The sequence below is a fragment of the Calonectris borealis genome, chromosome 21 (genome assembly GCF_964195595.1).
Source record: "Calonectris borealis chromosome 21, bCalBor7.hap1.2, whole genome shotgun sequence".
Classification (NCBI taxonomy): domain Eukaryota; kingdom Metazoa; phylum Chordata; class Aves; order Procellariiformes; family Procellariidae; genus Calonectris; species Calonectris borealis.
This window is the reverse complement of record NC_134332.1, coordinates 3121568-3140779: the sequence shown is the minus strand read 5'-3', so window position 1 is coordinate 3140779 and position 19212 is coordinate 3121568. Positions and strand designations below refer to the sequence as shown.

Genomic DNA, 19212 nt, shown 5'->3' with positions numbered 1-19212 from the left:
GGAGATAGCTGCAAGACATCCAGGACCATATTGCAGTGAAAGATTTATATTCCCATGAAAGGAGGCAATCCAATACATTAAAGTCTATATTTAAGTCTGAAATACTATTGCTAAGCAGCAGTGGTGGAAAACATAACTTATTTTCATTAAAGGTTTCTCAAATTGTAAGCAATGAAAGTAAAAGGTTTATACCTCCACAATAAATAACTTATTGGCAAAGTCACAAGAATCTCCAGTTGCCTCACTGAATACTCTCTTGCTTACAACAACCATCGGGGTCATTTCAAACTCTCTGAAGGTTAGAAGATGAATGATTGAGAGAAGACCATAACCTACACCTCATCACTGATTCATCTATCCATCCATCCACGAGTACCAGAATTTGGTAATTTCTTCTAACATTGCAGTAAAGTTTATGTATGGCCTACCATAAATGAAGCAATCACTAATAAGATTAAAATTGTTATGGGCCACTGAGTCATATATCTAAAGATGAAAATTACTATAGCAAAAGACTTTCTTGGTGACTTTTAGAAGATGTCATCTCAACCACAGAAAATGTCACAAAGCTGATGGCTCTGAGGAACTTATGCCCTTCTTGGTGATATGCGAGGCAAGACTACTGGACTATATACTCCAAATATCACTTCATCAGGCTAACTCCTTTAAGATGAAATTTCTGCTAATACGGAAATGGTGAGATACACCAACCACATCCACTCCCATCACCAGGCCATACTCAGTGTCACAGGTAAAAAGCATCATGTTCGAAGTCTGTGAAGACATGGATATTGACAAAAAACATTGCTGTTTTCAGCTATAAGCTAACCTCATCAAATCAGAAATTGAACTACCACCTTGTTTATGTGTTCACAACATCAATTTCAAGAGACTGAAAGCAACAACTACAATGCACTGATCACTATTTAATAGACAGGACACTTGTATTAAAAAAAAAGTCAACTACATCACTTTCCATAATCACGACGACTCAGCAATAATGCGCACACTGCATCAATTTCAACAGCTAAGACGTGTCTGCAGTACTGCAACAATCGCACCAATTCCAATTCTCACGACACCCATCAACAGCAATGCTCTAGTTACATCAATAACTTTCATGCATTAACTATAATTCCTCCAGCTGCAGCAAATTAGACGTCACAACTGTATGCACACAGTATTCTTCAGTTCCCTGACTGCAAGTATTAACTCCCTACATACAGCAGTAATTATAACCAAAGTCAAATAATGTGCTGATCTTACAGGAATTAGAAAGTGCCTTGTGTCTGCAGAAACATCGGATTTGCCTTGCAGTGTTATCAGCTAACTACATTTTGTACTCCACCCTCAAGTGGTGTATAAGCTCCCCTCCCAAAAACAGACATCATGGAAAGGCTACACTACAGCAAATCCAAGAATTTTTTTTTACACTTAGAGAAATCAATTTAGAATTAAAACTCGTATCACTGTGGCCCCTTACTGCAGTATATGCTGTGTGCAAGATTACATGTGCAACACAACAGAACCCAGAAGCACAGCTCAAGGACTGAACAAAAGCCACTTTTCTCAATTTTGCTGCTTTTCTCGGTAATAAAATGAATGACAAAGCTCTAAAAATCTGTGCTAGAAATATATTTACCTAACAAATGCTGCAACAACAAGAGCTTTGTAAATATAGGAGTACTGGTGGTCAGAGAAGAGCATTAAACACAAAACCAACTAAAGTTTCCAAAATTATATGAAGTCCATTGCACTTCTAAATTCCTTGGCTGTAAAATGCATTTTATTATCAGTGCCCTCGCACACTCTCTCTAGCCCATGACAGTGGCTCAAGAATCCAAAGTCTAATTAGAAACTGTCATTTATCTTCCCTGGCCTGGCCAAGGCACCCAGCAGAGCTTTGGATGTTGATTGCTTTAAAATTTATCGTTACATTAAAATAAAGTTAAAAGGTATGATGAAAGAGAGAAAGTTCTGCATCTCTCAATCCAGTTTCTTCCACTTTAAAGATCAGTGAGGCTAGAAGAGCTTGGTTTCTGTTCTCTCTGGTGGGGAGGATCCAGCTGTGCATCTGTTGAGAGTTGGTGCAGCACTGTAAAGTCATCAAAGAGTCCAAGGCAGCCAATGAGAACAGAGCTCCGGATAATCCGTGTCCAAAAACTTATGATTAATATGCCAAAGTGGGTTCTTACAGAAGATATCTTACACAGAGGTTGAGCTGAGAGGACAATGGGTTGTGATTAGGTATTGTTCACAATCACTAAGTGAACAAGCAATAGAGAATAGATTGTGATTAGAAGGTGGGTACTGGGTCATTACCATGCATGGCTTCGCTTGCCACTGTTCTCTCTCCTGGTTATACACCTGTATCGGAAGTGGGGTGTACAGAGGAAAGTTAGCGTTTGATTTTCATTAATTCTGATCTTCCATCTCTCTTAGGTCCCTTTGTGACAGAAGTTACGTGCATGCACTGCAGTTTGTTTTACAGAGGTAGAATTTCTACTCAACCTTTCACAGACTTTATTTTCTCTGCATGTATATTCATATATACTTTGATATACTCTGCACTGGTATCCTGGCAAACAGTGATGCAGCTCCTTTACTCTGAGCTTGTCATATAACCTATGACTCAACGTGTGCTTGCATCTACCTTGTTTAATAATAGTGCCCATTACATATTATGCGTCTCATCACTAGTGTGTTCAGAATGTGACACAAGACGTAGCACTCATGTTTCCTTTGCCATTGGATCACTTTATTTTAAACTTCCTTGAGACAATTAATGACCGATATACTATTAAAGAAACGAAATAGCTCTCTCCATCATTAGTACATACTAGTCTAATTCTTTTTACTTTGCCTGATGCTTTTGGTGACCTTAGGCTGCAAACAACACACAAAAAAAGACAAGAAATGTACCTTCAAAAGCAGCTTACTTATTCAATAATCTGTACACAATAATAAAAATATGCACTGCTGGAGTCAGCAAGTGATTCAAAAACATCTTAACAATACCTGATATTTTTTTTTTTGCTAGTACAGAAGTGGGGGGGTGAAGGAGGAAGGAACTAACTCTACATTTTAAGACTTTCAATTTTGACCTCTGATTTCAGGTACTAACAAGTCTTTTCAATTTATGGCATCAAATAAAACAATAGACATATATCGTCCACTTTTTTTAAATATATATATATTTCTGTACCATTTCCTTTCTTCTGTGCTTTAAAGTAGTCTTATTCTTGCCCTAGACATATCTTCACTCCTACCTACATTTTTTATCCTCACACTCCATTTATCTCCTGTGGTCACTAGCTCTGTGCAATCTTTCCCCTTATCTACCAGAAGTACACAAACTCTCCTCTGCACCTCTCTTCAGAAACGCAGGTACACTCCCACTCAGGGAAATATGTTAACCCTAATGACCACAAAATCCTACCTCTTTATGGCAGGCAAAACATTTACCGTGCTTTCTGAGAGTAATGAGTTTAGTGATGCCATATAAACTCATGAGAGTACAATACTATGTACTCTTACAATGCCAGATCAATACCACCACAATCATACAAGTCATATGACACAATTATTAATAAAGACACTGTTACCTTTTTAATAATACAGAACATCTTTATATGGTATTGATATAAAGGAAAAACAGCCCCTTACTACATGGGTGAATTACAACGTATATGAGTCCACACCTTTGAAGCCAAAGTCAAAATTCTCTTCAATTTGAAGTCAAGGTATTTATCTGCAAATGATCAGAGTTATGAAAAACTCACCTCTAACTCTCTGACTATCTTGATGATTGACTGTTGAGACTGTGCAGCACATTTTTCCTTTACTAAGCCCTCATTTTTCAGTTCAAGTTCTTCATTGGCTCTTAGAAGGTTCTTGTACTTATTCAGGAGCTCCTGCAATTCTGCATCCTTTTCTTTAACTGTTCCATCAAGTTTCTGACAAAAGGAAACAATGAGACAGTTTTACAAAGTTTCTCTAGTTTTATACTGCAAAATAGACAAACAAACAAAATCCAGGAGAATATCCAAGCATGATTCGGCACGTTTTTTACATACCTCACAAAAGAAGAGCTCAATTTAACATAATAGAAGCAAAAAAAGATCAAACAGAAGCTTTCCCCAGCTATCCAATCTTTTAAGTATTAAAAGATAAGTCAAGGCATGCACCTTGGTCTCCAGGTATAAAGCAACCTCAACTATTACTCTTTGCATTACTGGTTGAATAACATCAGTACTTTTCAGGGTTATACCTCCAGCTATAAAAAAAAATGAACAGGGGTCCATTAACATTCAGGCAGCTCTCTTCTCACATATGGACTCCAAAAAAAAATATAATTTCTATATTTTAGAAATATACCTATTCTATATCTATACCTATTCCTCAACTTCTAGTTTCTGCACAATAAACTGAAAAACACAGGCACTTCAGAGCTTTTAAAGTATCTTACCACAACAGTGAAAATTCTACATTAGTAAAGCTTTCTTCCTCCTCTGTCCACACACTTCATAAAACCCTAACAAGAAATCTTGTTGAATGCCACACACACTATAATTATATGTCTGTTCTGCAAATACTGTATTATAAAAAGTGAAGGATTATCATCAAAATCAACAGCAATTCCAAATACAAATGTGATTTTGTAATAGCTCTTCATACAAAATCAAATTATAACTTTCCATTTTTCATTTCAACTTAAGTCTACCTACCTGAAGCAGTAGATCCTTTTGATTGACATTGTCTGTTAGCTGCTTGATAACTAGTTCTTGGCTCTGCAACTTCTGATTGCTTTCACTCAAAAGAATATTGTAATGATGTTCAACTGCTTTTTCTTTCTCAGTTATTTCACCATGCAATTTCTCTAGTTGATTTCTAAGGTCCTACAAAAAACAATGAAAATGAGTATTTAGCAAATCAACTTCAAAAAAGTTTAAGACTAACAACCCACATTATTATCTTAACTTTCCATTGCTTTAAATTACTTATATCACTGAATAGTCTGGAGAATGTATTTAAGCCAGTATCTTTCTCTTGGCATCAATGAACACAATTTAAGAAAGAAAACTTTTAGATGAGGTGTCAGTATTGTCTTCTAAAAATCTAGGTTGTTCTTGTTTAAATGCTTTTCATACAGAATGACTGGACTCCAAGGCTGCTGGGAATATCATGCACGTAGATGTTGTCGCTGTCAGAATGAACATTCACTTCTGAGTCAATTTACTCCCTTGCTAGAAACAGGAGAAAATTGGTTACAGGTAATTCAGTTTGTCATTTGTTCTTTTTCTCATCACACCATGAAAATTCTTGCGCTAACACTGTATTACTAGTTACTTTTGCATCAAACAAAAGGTCAGGAATGTTAAAACATTTTCTTTTGACTTGAGCACAAATTTCAAATGACCAATCAGGTCAGTCTCGTGATTAGAAGTTGTGAACAGAACTTGATCTTGGTTCTGGCTCTGTTAATTCCTTCCTGCACCTCCAAGATTAGTTGCATCTTCTCCACAACTTAGTTCCCCATCAGAGAAACATATACTTCTTATCCATTTTGCTTCTAAAATACAGAAAAAATCTCTTCCAATAGCCTTATGTAGTACCAAGTCCAAAGGACTCTCAGATCTGCTAGGATCAACATGGACTACTGCAGTGTATTGCAGGTTGCACACTTGACACACACCACAATTATAGCTTTCTCCTCTGCATTCCTACTGATCCTGTTCCACTTCACTTGAAAATCCACCACCTGAAAATGTAGCTATCTATGGGATTTCAAAGTCTGACCACCTGCTAAAGCCTTGGGTTTCAAGCAACAACATCAAACAATTCCTATTCCTTACATTTTGCTATGAACGGGGACAATTGCTAAATTGATAGAAATATATATGAAATTATTAGCATGTAATTAATAGTCAGTTCCCAGTTACAGAGTGGAAAATATGCAAGAGCACAGGGCTCTTGCATGGAAAAATCCGTAACATGGCTCTTCTGTCCTTCCACCTTCTCTCCCACCACCACTGTGTCGCTTCAAACTTTTTTGCTGATCTGTTGGAAGTTTCAACACTGTCAATTGAAGGAGGCATAGCTTGCATATACACTAGACTCATTTTATAAGCTTTTACTCTGCAAGATGATCTACAGCATTTACTGCATGGATTGTGTGGAAAAAAAGAAGTAGAAATTTGTAACAAAGGAGCTGTTGTCTAAAATTAAACAATTAAAACTTACAGAACACTTTATACTATCTAAACTTCTCTACAGACCCAAAGAGCCAGGTTACACAGCCTACATCTTAAAATAAATGTTTTCCATTTATTCCCAAAAAGGGCCCATTTGTGAAGTATCATACGCCCTCTAGTTTGCACATATGGTAGTCACCTATAAACTTTACATTTACCTCCACTGGGATTTAAAATTCAATAGCTGTTTCTTATTCTAAGTACAAAGACATAGTACTAGTGACGCTTTAATTGCAATCTCTTTAAAAACTGTTTTATGTCCTTTTCTTGACTTAATTACCTTGCTTCATGCAGGTTCACATCAAATCCTTAACATCATTTTACTACTTCAGTGTTTTACTTCTGTTTATTTTGCACATTAAATACAAATTGTCATTTACAATGCCTTTTGTTTTACTTGCTTAATTTTAGCTTCATACCAGGGTTCAGCTAAGAAATGCCTAATAGCTCCCAAAAAAACTCAAATGTTATTCAGTTTCAATGAACAATTAAGCTAGAGCTTTAGTTCTCCAAACTAATAAAGTTAATTTTTTCAGGACCAAAAGAACTCCTTGTTTAACGAAGAAAACTGAAGAACTGCAGAATCAGGTCCAAGTTTTGTCTATATACACAAACTCTCTAATATGTTTCTATTTCTTCCCAACTACTAACTATAAATATAAACTGCAGTGTAGCACAGCTCTTTTGAAAGCAGTGTAAGGTCTGATAACTGCAAAGTCTTTTGACTTCAAGTTATGGAGCTCTTCAAGTGGGCCACGCATTAAGCCTATTCATATACAACACGGGAACTGGAAGCAAAGGATCAACCGCAGTGTTACGATTTTCACTGCATTGCAAGGTTCACTCCTCAGCTTTCTATTTTTACATTGTTTTTATACTATTACATCACTGAGAGGCTTTAAGTGAATACATTACCTGTTAGGTAACTAAACTTCAAAGGAACACTTCTGACCTGTCCTATAACTTCGTATGACCAATACTCCGTGACTTCTCTTTATGGAAACCATAAACAGCTTTAAGAAGAAAAGATGATAGACATGCATAGATAGAAAAGATGCTGCTGCAACAACAGTACTACACCCGCTATTTTCTAATTACAGTCGTCTTGGTGTACAACACTTGTCAGGTACAGAAACTATGCCTCTGCCTTTAAAGCAGCAAAAATATCATGGCTAGGTTTATGGAAGGAGGTGGACTGACAAGGCATACAATTGTGGAAAAAGTGAAAAAGCCTGCGAGAGACTTGCAATTTGCAGATACTTTGCCTCTACTATTTCTGCCCCCAGGATTCCCTAAATCCTTCCCAAAACAAGCTAGAGTTGAGACTGAAAATTATCTTCTTTGCATGAGCTAGAATTCTGTAACACACAAAACTATCCATCACTATAGCAGGTTGCTTGAACTCATTGACCACTCAAATTGTCTGGGAGAAAATCTATTGGTTTCTATACATTGAGCTGCAAGGATAATATAGTACCTACAGCTCTCGGAGCATAAACTTTGCAATTCCCTCTGCCAACCTTTTTCCCCAGAAGACTTTCCTATGATTAATGATAGTTGAACTAAGAAAAATGAATGTGAAATACTATAATATAGAAGACCAGAGCAGATGCCTCCCCCTCCTTGTCAGATGGAAAACAGGTTGGTAAATAATTAAGTCGTGAAGCTCCAAAACCTCCCTCTCGGGCTAAACTACAGGTAGGAAGACTAAATAATAAATTCTGCCTAATGAGTTATTCTGCATTTCCCCAACCAACTGATCAAATATGAATATCTAGTAAATACACTCTAATTGTCCACATTTAGGCCTGCAGAGAGAATGGATACTTGAAGTGTTTAATCATGTAAATTTGAACAAACTCTTCAATCAAGAAGCACTGAATCTCTGTTATAGACACAGTAACAGGGTGGACACAAGCAACATTAAGGATGAGTTGATGTTTATTCCTCATCAATTGTATGTAAGAATATATGCCCAAAGTTTCTTGTTGCAAAGAGCTTAAAGTGATGATGAACTACTGCTTAACAGCAGTTTCTGGAAAGTACACAACTGAAAGAGGTTTTGCTTTCAAAAAAACTAGTAAAAAGCCAGGGCACACACCCATCCTGAGGCAGGGACATTGTTCAAGGACATCTATGCCCGCAGCTCCAGAAGACTTCTAATACAGGGCACAGTCTGAGATTTGGAGGATCAGCTCACATGTAGCAGTCTTAATTAATTTAGTTTAACCTTCTTCCATTCCAAGACAGTAATGCCCAAATCATTTCCAGACAAATTGGATTTGTAATAGGGCAGAAGTACTTTTTCTGGCTCTCTAGGGTTTTTGGTTAGGTTTGGGGTTTTTTTAAATAGATATATGCAAAACTTGGGATTATCCCAATTACAGCATATGAAAAGTCATTGAAAACTTCCCTGTGAGTGAGTGAAGAGCTGAGACAGCAGTTCATTACAGATGTTGAGGGCATTTTCTACAGTTTAGGCACATTCTTGCTACTTTTATTCTAACAAAACAGAAACACTGATAAATAGGTATCTCAGAGCATAAATAGAACAGAATTTTTAAGGCTGTCTCATAAAAAGTTTGCATCAGATCAGATCAAGTGGTTTTCTATTTGTCAAAGAGCAAAATATCACAGCATATTTTTTTACTCCCACGTATCTACTACTTAATGGGCAACATTTCACAGGCAATGTTGCTATATCCAAATGTACTAGCAACTCTGAAATTGAAGCAGCTGTTCTGCAAGGAGTAGGAAATAGGTTAGGGATATAATTTTTATAAGACTGCTCATCTTTTGGCAGGAACGCTTTTCCCCAAGGAGCTAGTCATTTACATGAAAAACTTGGACATAATGGAGCCAAAGAGGCTTCTGTAATACAAGTAACTTTGAATCCCCTGGCAACTCCCTACTCAGTCCTATTTTTCCTGTCTTTCCTATACGGAGTTATATTCTAGCTCCCCTAAAAGATGAAAAGAGTTCTGAATAGAGAAGACAGTTAAATATAAAATACTTTAAATCAATAAAATATGTTCTTTGTGGCTGTTTCACTGACAGGAGCAATCTGTTCTTTCTCTCCTTAACCTCAACACCCTGAAGAAATTTCAAAGCACACCAAAGATAGAGACTTTGTGACAGCAGCCTAACCACAGCTGACAATCAACCAAAAATGCAAATTAAACTGAGGGCAGGAGAGGGGGAGAACAACTTATTTGTTTGTAGGTAAAGAGATCCCTCTACCGGTTTTAAGTGATATTGCAGGGACAGCAATTTCCACGTATACCTACTTTATTAAGGTCCTTATTTAATAATTGAACCAAAACATCCACCGAATAAATACAAGCTCATTTAATCTTTTATGTAATCTAACATAGCAGCAGCCTAATCCCTAACTGAAGAGGACCGGACTTTGCACACAGGCAGGAACTCTAGGTGAGAAGACTTTAGAAAAATCCACGTGACAAGACATACAGGTGAGAAGTATGTTTCATGTCAAACACTCAGCAGAAGGTGCATCCTTCTGAAAAGAAGAAACCTGATCATTCACTTTGTTGCATGAGCTGTGCATGTTGGAAGCAGAAGCGCTTATCGAAACGCCTACAGCAAGATAAAAACCCCTAAACAGAATATGAAGCAAGTAAAATTAATGAACAGATACAACACATCATTTTTATGTTAAATTGTGATCAACTAATCCTGTGCTTTGGGAATTTTACAAGCAGAAATTATTAAATATACAGTCTTTACAATGACCCTGCTATGACAGCAAAACGCAAGCTGAAGTTTAGCTTAAGGTTGCAACAACTGGCTACTTCCTCCTGTTAGAGGAATTAGAACTTAGAAGAAAGTTTAATTAAAGTAGTGTAATTTAAGATAATGTATAGACACGTAACAAGACAAATACAGCAGAAATAGAAAATGTACATTGTCATACATGTTCAGACTCTCCTATTATAAAAACTGAAACCAATAGTAACCACTTACCACTTATAAAGGCTAATGATTTTTTCTAGGACCTAACTAAGACTATCAAAACAATACTTATTTTAAAATATTTTTCTGTGCAGATTATGTGCCAGAACTTTCCTCAATCTTCTGGGCCATGTTCTTTTGAACACTGGCTTTAGGCAAATACATTTACCTTTCCAGGAAGTATTCAGATTAAAAAACTAAATTTGCTAGAAAAGGACATGCTAGAAATGCTACATTATTTTTAAACTTTATGAAATAAAGAAAAAAGTGATAATAACATTAATGGTTTTGTCACTTCTGCTCTTCTGTAGCTGTGCTTCATCCAGCTCCTTCTCCATTTTCTCTCTTTCTAAATTCAAATCATTTAGCTCTTGATCGGTCCTTTTAATCCTCCTTTGTAGTTTATGATTCTCAGCAGCCTTTGTAAGGTTTTCTGAACGCAGCTCTGCTAAGAGGGTCTCTTTTTCCATCAAGAGAGCTTGATAATCCTCAGCACCCTGAAACATAATGCAGCATTCAAGTTCCATAAGGGTATTTTGTAGAGACTGGAAGTCTTTACTCCTGTTGCGTCCAAACCCACTCCCCCACACCTCTTTCCAGTACTTCAAAATTATGGTGCAAAAATACAGTGAAATGACAGTTACCCACACAACAGGGAAAACGTTACACTGACAATTTTCTCAACTAATGTAACACAGCTTTCAATGACATCCAGCGCAGGATAACAAAATCTTAGATAACTAAGAATTAGATAAAGGTTGACCTGCAAAGGAGTCCATAGGGCAAATGAGATCATATTATTATTATGTAATAAGAGCTTTGGGAACCAATAAAGCTTCCTCCTTTCAGGTCAGTTTGAATCCAGACAAGGTCAAGTCATAAGCATATTTTTTATATGAAATAGCAAGTCTGATTTGTGTTCTTCCCCATCACATACTGTTACAACTGGCCGCCCTGAAGTTCACAACACAGATGACAGGATTAGTGGGCTGTGCAGCGTGACCTACTCACAGAGAACTGCCTTCAACTCAAGTTTGTAGCTAAGTAGCAGAGTAATGAGGAGAAAGGCTTGCTCTGTCACCCACCATGCAATACGGATTCTGTGAACAGGAGGGCTTAGTTGCACACTTTTTAAACCTAGAACTTTTCAAAAATAAGGAAGCTCTCATAAAAATGTAAGGGTTAAAATTAGAGTAATATTTCAAAGCAGGACTTCCATGGTATGAAAAAGCAAACGTAAGCTATGGATTCACACACAGACCAAAACGACCTGAAGAAGAAATAGGATATACTTTTCTCAACAGTGCACACTTAAAATTTGAGCTTAATTGAAATAAATGGCTTTTGAAGAAATGAAGGTGCTCTGTGAGAACTAAATATTACTACTCCATTAGATTCTGAAATCAAAAAACAGTACTGTCAGTCACAAAAGCTTTAGGTGCGTGTGCTTCGGAGGCAAGTGTACCAACCTCTTCCATTCCTGCTGAGCTAAGAGACCAAGTGGAGGAACAAACGTTATAATGGAAGATTCACCACTGCCTCTAATGAGTATTAGCTACTTTCATCAGACTTAGTTTTAGATGAGTTGGAAAACATTACAAGAGACATTATGTTGTCTATTTTAATATCAAATTCTTACTTTCTCCCATTTTACATTTTAAGACCTTTATAATATATAAATTATCATCATAAAGTCCTTTCTCCTCCACACACATGAAAGCATTACTACATTACTATTACACATTTTCACAAACAACACTCCACTATTTTATAACAGTGGTTTCACATTTATTATATAAATAAATCCAGACAAGTATCTCATACCCAGTTCAACTCTGCTAGCATGAAGTGTGCTGTTATCATACTTTTGGAAGAACAACCAAAACATTCTTAGGTCAACAAAGAAAGCTCAATATCATCTCAACTCCACAACTATGTGTGTCTTTGTTTTTAACTCATTTGGCTTTTGCACATTTCTCCCTTAATTCTGAGTTGTTATAGAAGAAAAACCTCAAGAAACAAGATAAGTAATCTGACATTTTAATGCTCTATCATTTAAATAATTTTATTTGGGAAATTTTTTTCAAAGTAAGAAAAATTAAACTTTTTAAACAACATTTTAAACTAATTTCCATTCCTCTACTTTCAAAGATACAAAGCACTACCTGCTGTGTGGAATTATGGAAAAGGGAGGAGCAGGGATGAGGGAAGCAACATTAAATGCTTGCTTCTTACCTTGAATTTTTGGATGTGTGCTTTGTGAGTTGCCTCTCTTGCGTTAGCCAATGAAGTATTTAGGTCTTCAATTTCAGAACCAAGCTCCTCATTCTTTAAGTAAAGTAAAATGAACACTATGTAGAAAGAGTTATTTCCAAGGGATGGTGATTCAGTAATAGCTTTCCCATCTCATTATCCATTCATCCAAGTACACAAAAAAAATACTTTAAAGAATAAAACCACCAAATACATCATAATAAACCTTGTATAAAGAAATTCTTCTTATACAACACTCATTAGACAGCCTATCACTCAAGTTAAATATTTCCCATTCTTCCACAAAATCTGAATTTCAGCTGATGTTGACCTCTCCTATTTTAGCTGTCTTTATGACAGCTCCACTTACTCAACAACATAACATACTTCTCATACCTTTTAAGTGGTGCTTAGAGTGAAAAAAATCAGTGTGCAACTGAAAACATTTTTCCTCGAAGTTCTTAAAGGACAAAGTTAAGTGTCTTTTTCCTCTCTCCTCCAGTCCAAGACCCAAAGCTCTAGATAAACAGAACTGCTTACAGATATGACAGCAGCGATTAAGGACCCACTAGAAGTCTTCTAACAGTTACAGTGAGATCATCAACCGCTGCCACATACACAATGCACACACTCCTCTCCCAATGATAGTCCTACAAACCAGCAAGATCATAATCATCATACCTCTTTTTCCTTTGCTTTTAATGCAACAGTTAGCCCTTGAATGGTTCTATCCCTTTTCAAACCATTCTTCTTTTCAACAGCAAGCTCATTTTCTCTCTCTTGGAGCTCTTCTTGAAGTGACTAAATTAGATTATGTGAAAGTTGCATTAACTTCCCACTAAGAGATACTGTAACTGCACATTAATAAGTACATTCTCCCAGAGTTCTTATATCTTATTACTCAGATTACTAACATAAAATATAGTCCCAAAATGCAAGTCATCATCTTAAAGATGTGCCTGGAATATAGTATAAGAAACCTAATCTCATGGGCTGGCCGTGAGTATCAGCTTCAATATTTGATGAGCGTGCCTATCAGCTTTACTGAAAATTGTTTCAAAAACATGGTGATCCTTCCTGTCATCTAACATAAAAGAGAATTTACCAGAGGACTTGCTTTGCTTTCTTTCAAGTCAAAGCCTCTCTGTATCTATGAATGCATAACAGAAGAGATCCCAACATTCATTGTAAGCAGTCGAGGAAACAGAAACAAAACTACAACTTACCTGAATTTTTTTTTCAAAGGAATTTTTCTCTTTTTTAAGCTCCATTCTAATAGCCTATAAGAAAAAAAACAGTTGTTACGGTCAAGTAAATTCATTCTAAAGACAAACGTAACTCATTAAGCATTAAAATGAAGCAAAATGAGCTAAAAACCCTTGGGGGGGGGGCAGGGACAAAAAGTCTACGCCTTTTGGCAGGAATATATTGAGTCAGTTGTTTCTTGGAAGTTTACAAATCTACCCAGGCACAGTATGAGCCTGCCCAAATTAAGAAGGGAAGAAAAAAAAAACCAAACCTAAACACCACAAAAACCCACAGAACACGTTCTTCCATGCGACAGGACAACTGTACTCACCGAGTTAATAAAAATGCATTTTTATGTGACATTTATCTATGTCAGCAAGATGCTTTTACGAAAGGAGATTTTAATTAGCACTTTTCATGAGGAGGTTACAGAATACTTTTTAAAAAAACATAATCATATATAAAAACGGAGTTGTGCAAAGGTATTCATCAGATTTTTTTTCCTCCAATACTGCATCCCAAAATGATGATACAGTCTCCCCACCTCCTATGAAACAATTGAAGATCACCCTGTTTTCATCTTGACACACAAATACTCTTGTGAAACCAGGGTAGTTTTTCCTGACACATATTGATTTAATTGCAAAACGACCCAGAACTGAAAACTTTTAATTCCACTCATCAGTCCAATCGTGGAAGGTTCTCTTGTCTATTCTTGACATAAACAAAAGAAGTGTGTAGGTACTGATCAATATTAAGTTCCAAAACAAAAGGGAAGAAAGTTTCTCAGAAGCATGACAGCCTCCATGATTACTTTCTTAATTTTGCCAGCTTTAATTTATTGTTTGAATAACCAATGGGAGGGTGGGGGGGTAGGGAGACAACAAGCCTTAAGACCTGTTTCCACACTTCAGCTTTCAGGATATCTGTCTTCCTGTTTAAGATCCAAGTGAAATGAAAGACTGACTCTTAGCACCTTTTGTAAGTTAAAGGCTAGACTTTCACTTTATTTCACGAGACTTTTTTATGCCTACCTCCCTTACCACAGTTTTTTCTCCAGACCATAACAGTAGAGATACTTCCCAAAAATAAACTCTCAAGTCACATTCTTAACTTCTATAGAAGTTATGTCATCTATTGAGGGATCTACTAGCATCTAGCATTTTTTTATATATACCTCTGTAAAGCAATTGAACAGTATAATACAGGCATAAAGTCAATGGGAAACATGACCTGCCATTGAATGCATGGTAAGCATGGATAATAAGGATGAATATTGACCACCAAACCACAATATGACCAATGAATGTTAAGGAAATGGAGAAGGGAAGAAGGGAATAACTGTGGAGAAAAATATTTTTAAAAATTGGCTTGTCACTCACATACCATTATGCACAAAGCCTTTAAAATCCTACACCACATGAGATTTATAAGATATAACTGTTCAGTCAGTTTCCTCACCTCTATCTCACTATCTTTTTCATGCCTCAAAGCAATGGTAAGTTCTCTGATTTTTTCTGCTGATAAGTTCCCATCATAAGATCCATTCTGAGACTTTTCCTCTTCAAGATGTTGAATTATAGCTTCTTTACTTTTCAATGAGAGATTCAGTTGCTCTATAAGTCTAAAAATTATAAGATTTTTAATATTAATCTTGCATCATCTACCACCAATTCTCTAGTCATTGCAGTAAATCTTGCAGACAACTTTCCTAGGTGAAGAGGCCAGACAATACTTGTGAAACTTAGGGGAGTACTTTCAACAACCCCTTCTCCCTCCAGAGAAGCCAGAAAAGGTGCCGTAACTTTAAAGCAAGCAACAAACAGGGTTGAGCTATCTGCAAAGTGCTCATTCTTATTTTCTTCCAGTACCATTTCAAGTGTCAACACTTAAGCTTCAATATTTTAGTTACATTGTCCTTTATAGAACACACACAAAGCTTATCAATCCGTTCCACTTCTTAGCACATATAACACCGTATCCTTACGTGCTATCACTAAGTGTCCCTCAAGTATCTCGTTTCATTTATATTTGTACCTAAGCTGGTGCTCGTTTCACATAAGCAAAAAAAAAAAAGTTAGGTCAGTGCTACCTTCTTTGGTCAATACACATCTTGACGCTTCCAGTATTCCAACTGATAAAAACAACAGCTTGAGTTTTCTGACAGACGTAAGGGTTATATGTGAAAACTTTCTGGCATTAGATGCCAGCTGTGATTCTCTTAGTATTTTGTAGTCTAGATGGTGAAAATATCTTTTTAACACAATATGAATTCCAGATGAATTCCAAAGTCCTCCTAGACAAGTTTAAAGCATTGCGCATTAATATTTGATTCACTTCAAGAAGTCAAATATTCTCTTCTTCCATTGGCACTATGTTTTTCTGGTCCTGTGAATACCCTGATCTACCAGCATGTAATTATAGAAGATCCTGCTAACACTGGATCATGGGGGGAGGGGAGGAGGGAGGGGGGGGGGGGGGGGGGGAAAAGTCATTCTTTGTCACACTCCACACAGCTTTTACTTTAGTGATCTAATTCTGACAATTTGTTTCCACACTTCAAGCACTGTTTTCACACAACCTATAGAACTGGCAACTCAAGTACCTCTGAAAGGGACTAGTTTTATAACTCCTTCTGAGCTCAAGTCACTCAGGAGAGCAACTGTGTTCATGCAGATGACTAACAGATAGAAAGAGGAAAACAGCAAAGGGAAAGGGGAAAGGAGGGAGATAACTTGAGAGCCAGGTTATAATTACTGTGGTGGCACACAAGGTGAAACACTTTCATAATTTTATGCCACTGATTTCAGCATTGCAGTTTTCAATCTGTGTGCTTTTACAAAGACCGTCTGGAAAACACTGCAAACCTTGCTTTGGTCCTACCATAATATAAAACCTATGAAATTAAAGCCTCAGGCCAACATAACTTTCTGTTACTAGGGCAGACCAATTATGCAGTTACTCACAGTTACCTGCAAGGTTCAGTCACAAACAGACAGGAAAGGATACTCCAAAGTATAAGCAATCATAACGATCTTTTGATCTCCACTCTGGGCTCACATCCCCAAACTAACTAAGCTTTCCTGGGAGGCTTGCCAGGCATGTATTTTACCCTACATCTCTTAAAAAAAAAAAATCCTCCAAAGTATTGAGATTTGAGTTTACACATTTTCCCCACCTAAAGTTATTGAACAACTCACACACCTTTCCAATTACCTGCCAAACAAAGCAAAGCCAGTGCTTTGCAAAGCACAATCAAAACCACAAAGCTCAAACACACTATGTTTCTCTTCCCATTAGATTTACCAACGTTAACAGATACATCACTGGGACCGAAGAGTACATAAACACCATGAAAGCAGTAAGTGAACACAAATGACAGAGTCAAGTTCTATTCAGCAATGGTTTCAAGAAAGCAGCAAGCAGGAGGTTAAGTCAGCAAAGTTACAAAGATGCTTTAAAGTAGGACGTGCTCATGTCACATGCATACTGATCCTTTGCTGTGTTCATTTAATAGCGGAATAGGAAAGATGGCCAGTAACACTCGCTCATGTATCTGAGGGTAGGATCAAACTATTAAAAGCTATATCAACTCCTCACACTTTAAACAGTAAAGAATTCCAGTGGTTAGAAACATTACCGGCAAGAGTTCTGACCTGTCTTTCTCAGCTCCTGTAATCATATCCAGATCCTTTGCAGGGGCATTCATAATTGAAGAAAGTTTCTGCTCAGCAGCTATTCTCAGAGCTTTCTCTTTCTCTGTCATTGCAATGGCTTTTTCCACATCTTCTTGGGCAGCTTTAAGATTCTGTAATTAAAACACACAATCCTGATGCCTACAAGAACAAAATGCTCCCAAAATTCTTCACACACTGAAGTTTCTTCTAACTGAGCAACTTTCACCAAGTAGTTCAAGCGCTTTGCAAACGCTCCTGAACTCTTTGTGTCTGCGTTTTCAAGATTAATCCATTTTCTGTGGTACATAAAGAAGGGAAGTTTGTTTCAAAGAAATAAAACAAATACCCTAACTGATAGCAGAACTGGAAACAAAAGTGTCCCTATGCTAAGGCTTTAGATTTAGCTATTATAATTTGGCTTTGTTCCACTGAGCTCCTGCTATAATAAATAGCTACACTTAAATTAAAGAGGTTAAAGAAGGGCTTTTTTATTCAATCAGAGATGAAATTAAGATTCACAGGCTCGCTGTAGCTAATTGGAACTCTTCCCAACATCATTTATAATATTTTGCAAGAATTGATAAAGTATGAACCAGACATTCTTCTCTTGAACTGCAATGGAAACAGAGATAACACCCAGAGATTCCAGTCAACTTCCTCTAGTGACCCAACTCATGGAGAGGTCATACCACAGAAAAAACACATTTGTCATACACTACATAAAATTTGTTTTAGATCTTCATTTTTGTATTGTAAGCTTCCCTGCTGCGCTCACTGAATTTTGCTTTCTACAAAATAAAAGCCTCCTTGTAGCCTAAAAAGTAATTCCCCTCTCTCCTTCAAGTTTATACTAAAAAGCATATCTCTTTGGGGGAGGGTGAAAAAAAAGTCCTTCACCACTAGACTTCACCCCCTCTCCTGAAAAGCCGTTCTGCCAGTATTCATATTTCAATCAAAATCTCTGAAGAAAATTAATCTTTGTTAGCGTTACCTGGGTCTATGTAATTATATGGTGCTACATAAACAAGTGACTAATACTACTCTGCAGTGTTTACATTCCTAAGCACAATAAAATTAATGTCAGAGGCCAACACTATCTTCAGGCTACAGAAAACACCCTATCACCATGAGATTAGAACATTTGCTCTTCTGCCTATTAGATCTGAGAAACACCAGTCTGACTGGCTGTTTTGGTACAGAATAAGTAATTTAGGAACTTCTCTACCTATCCAATAGCACGAAGAATGCTTTGAGAAATCCCAATTCCACTAAACTGAAAAAAGGTCATGGAGATTCCCCCCTCCGCCTCCCTGAAGGAGCTCACTGCTTTATGAATACTGCTAAATCATCCTGATAGAAAATACCATCAGGAGATTGCTACCAATATCTTCTATGACCAATTCATTCTTCACGGATGGGAAAGCTAATATTGGAATATACCCACTTGCACTAATTGTATTTAATTCCAGAAAGAGTACCAGACACCTATTCCCCTCACAAACACAGCTATAAAATCCCACACCTACAGATAAGTGCATACAGTCAATGATGCAAAACAATCATGAGCCTACGTACTTCTAGAACCTGACACAAACATTTCCAGCACAGACCATTCAATATCAAATTTGTTCTTTACAAGAAACGGAATTTCTCCTTGCTTCTGAGGAAGCGTGTTATTCATACAGAGAATTTTTTTTTGCCTTTACACTATAAAATGATGAAAACGTGAAGCAATTTGCCTGTAAAGATATTAGCAATGGCTCAACAATAAATACAGGAATAAACTCTCTCAATCACAGACAGGAAGG

The 19212-nt window shown here is 36.8% G+C and overlaps 1 protein-coding gene across 9 annotated transcripts in view; it reads right to left on the bottom strand.

Moving 5' to 3' along the window:
- Positions 1-19212, bottom strand: part of CDK5RAP2 (CDK5 regulatory subunit associated protein 2) — an 88770-nt gene that overhangs the window by 58647 nt on the left and 10911 nt on the right. For 8 of the 9 annotated variants that reach the window (XR_012676755.1, XM_075170414.1, XM_075170410.1 and 5 more), the window contains 8 exons: positions 17384-17535; positions 15189-15351; positions 13706-13759; positions 13161-13280; positions 12462-12554; positions 10505-10723; positions 4728-4898; positions 3783-3956 (listed from right to left, as the gene is read on the bottom strand). Coding sequence is in view for 8 of the 9 variants with exons in the window: in XM_075170414.1 (XP_075026515.1) it covers positions 3783-3956; positions 4728-4898; positions 10505-10723; positions 12462-12554; positions 13161-13280; positions 13706-13759; positions 15189-15351; positions 17384-17535 (1146 nt within the window). In the remaining variant the exon portion in view is untranslated. The remainder of the gene's footprint in view (positions 1-3782; positions 3957-4727; positions 4899-10504; positions 10724-12461; positions 12555-13160; positions 13281-13705; positions 13760-15188; positions 15352-17383; positions 17536-19212) is intronic. The other variant, XM_075170418.1, reaches the window with a different exon arrangement.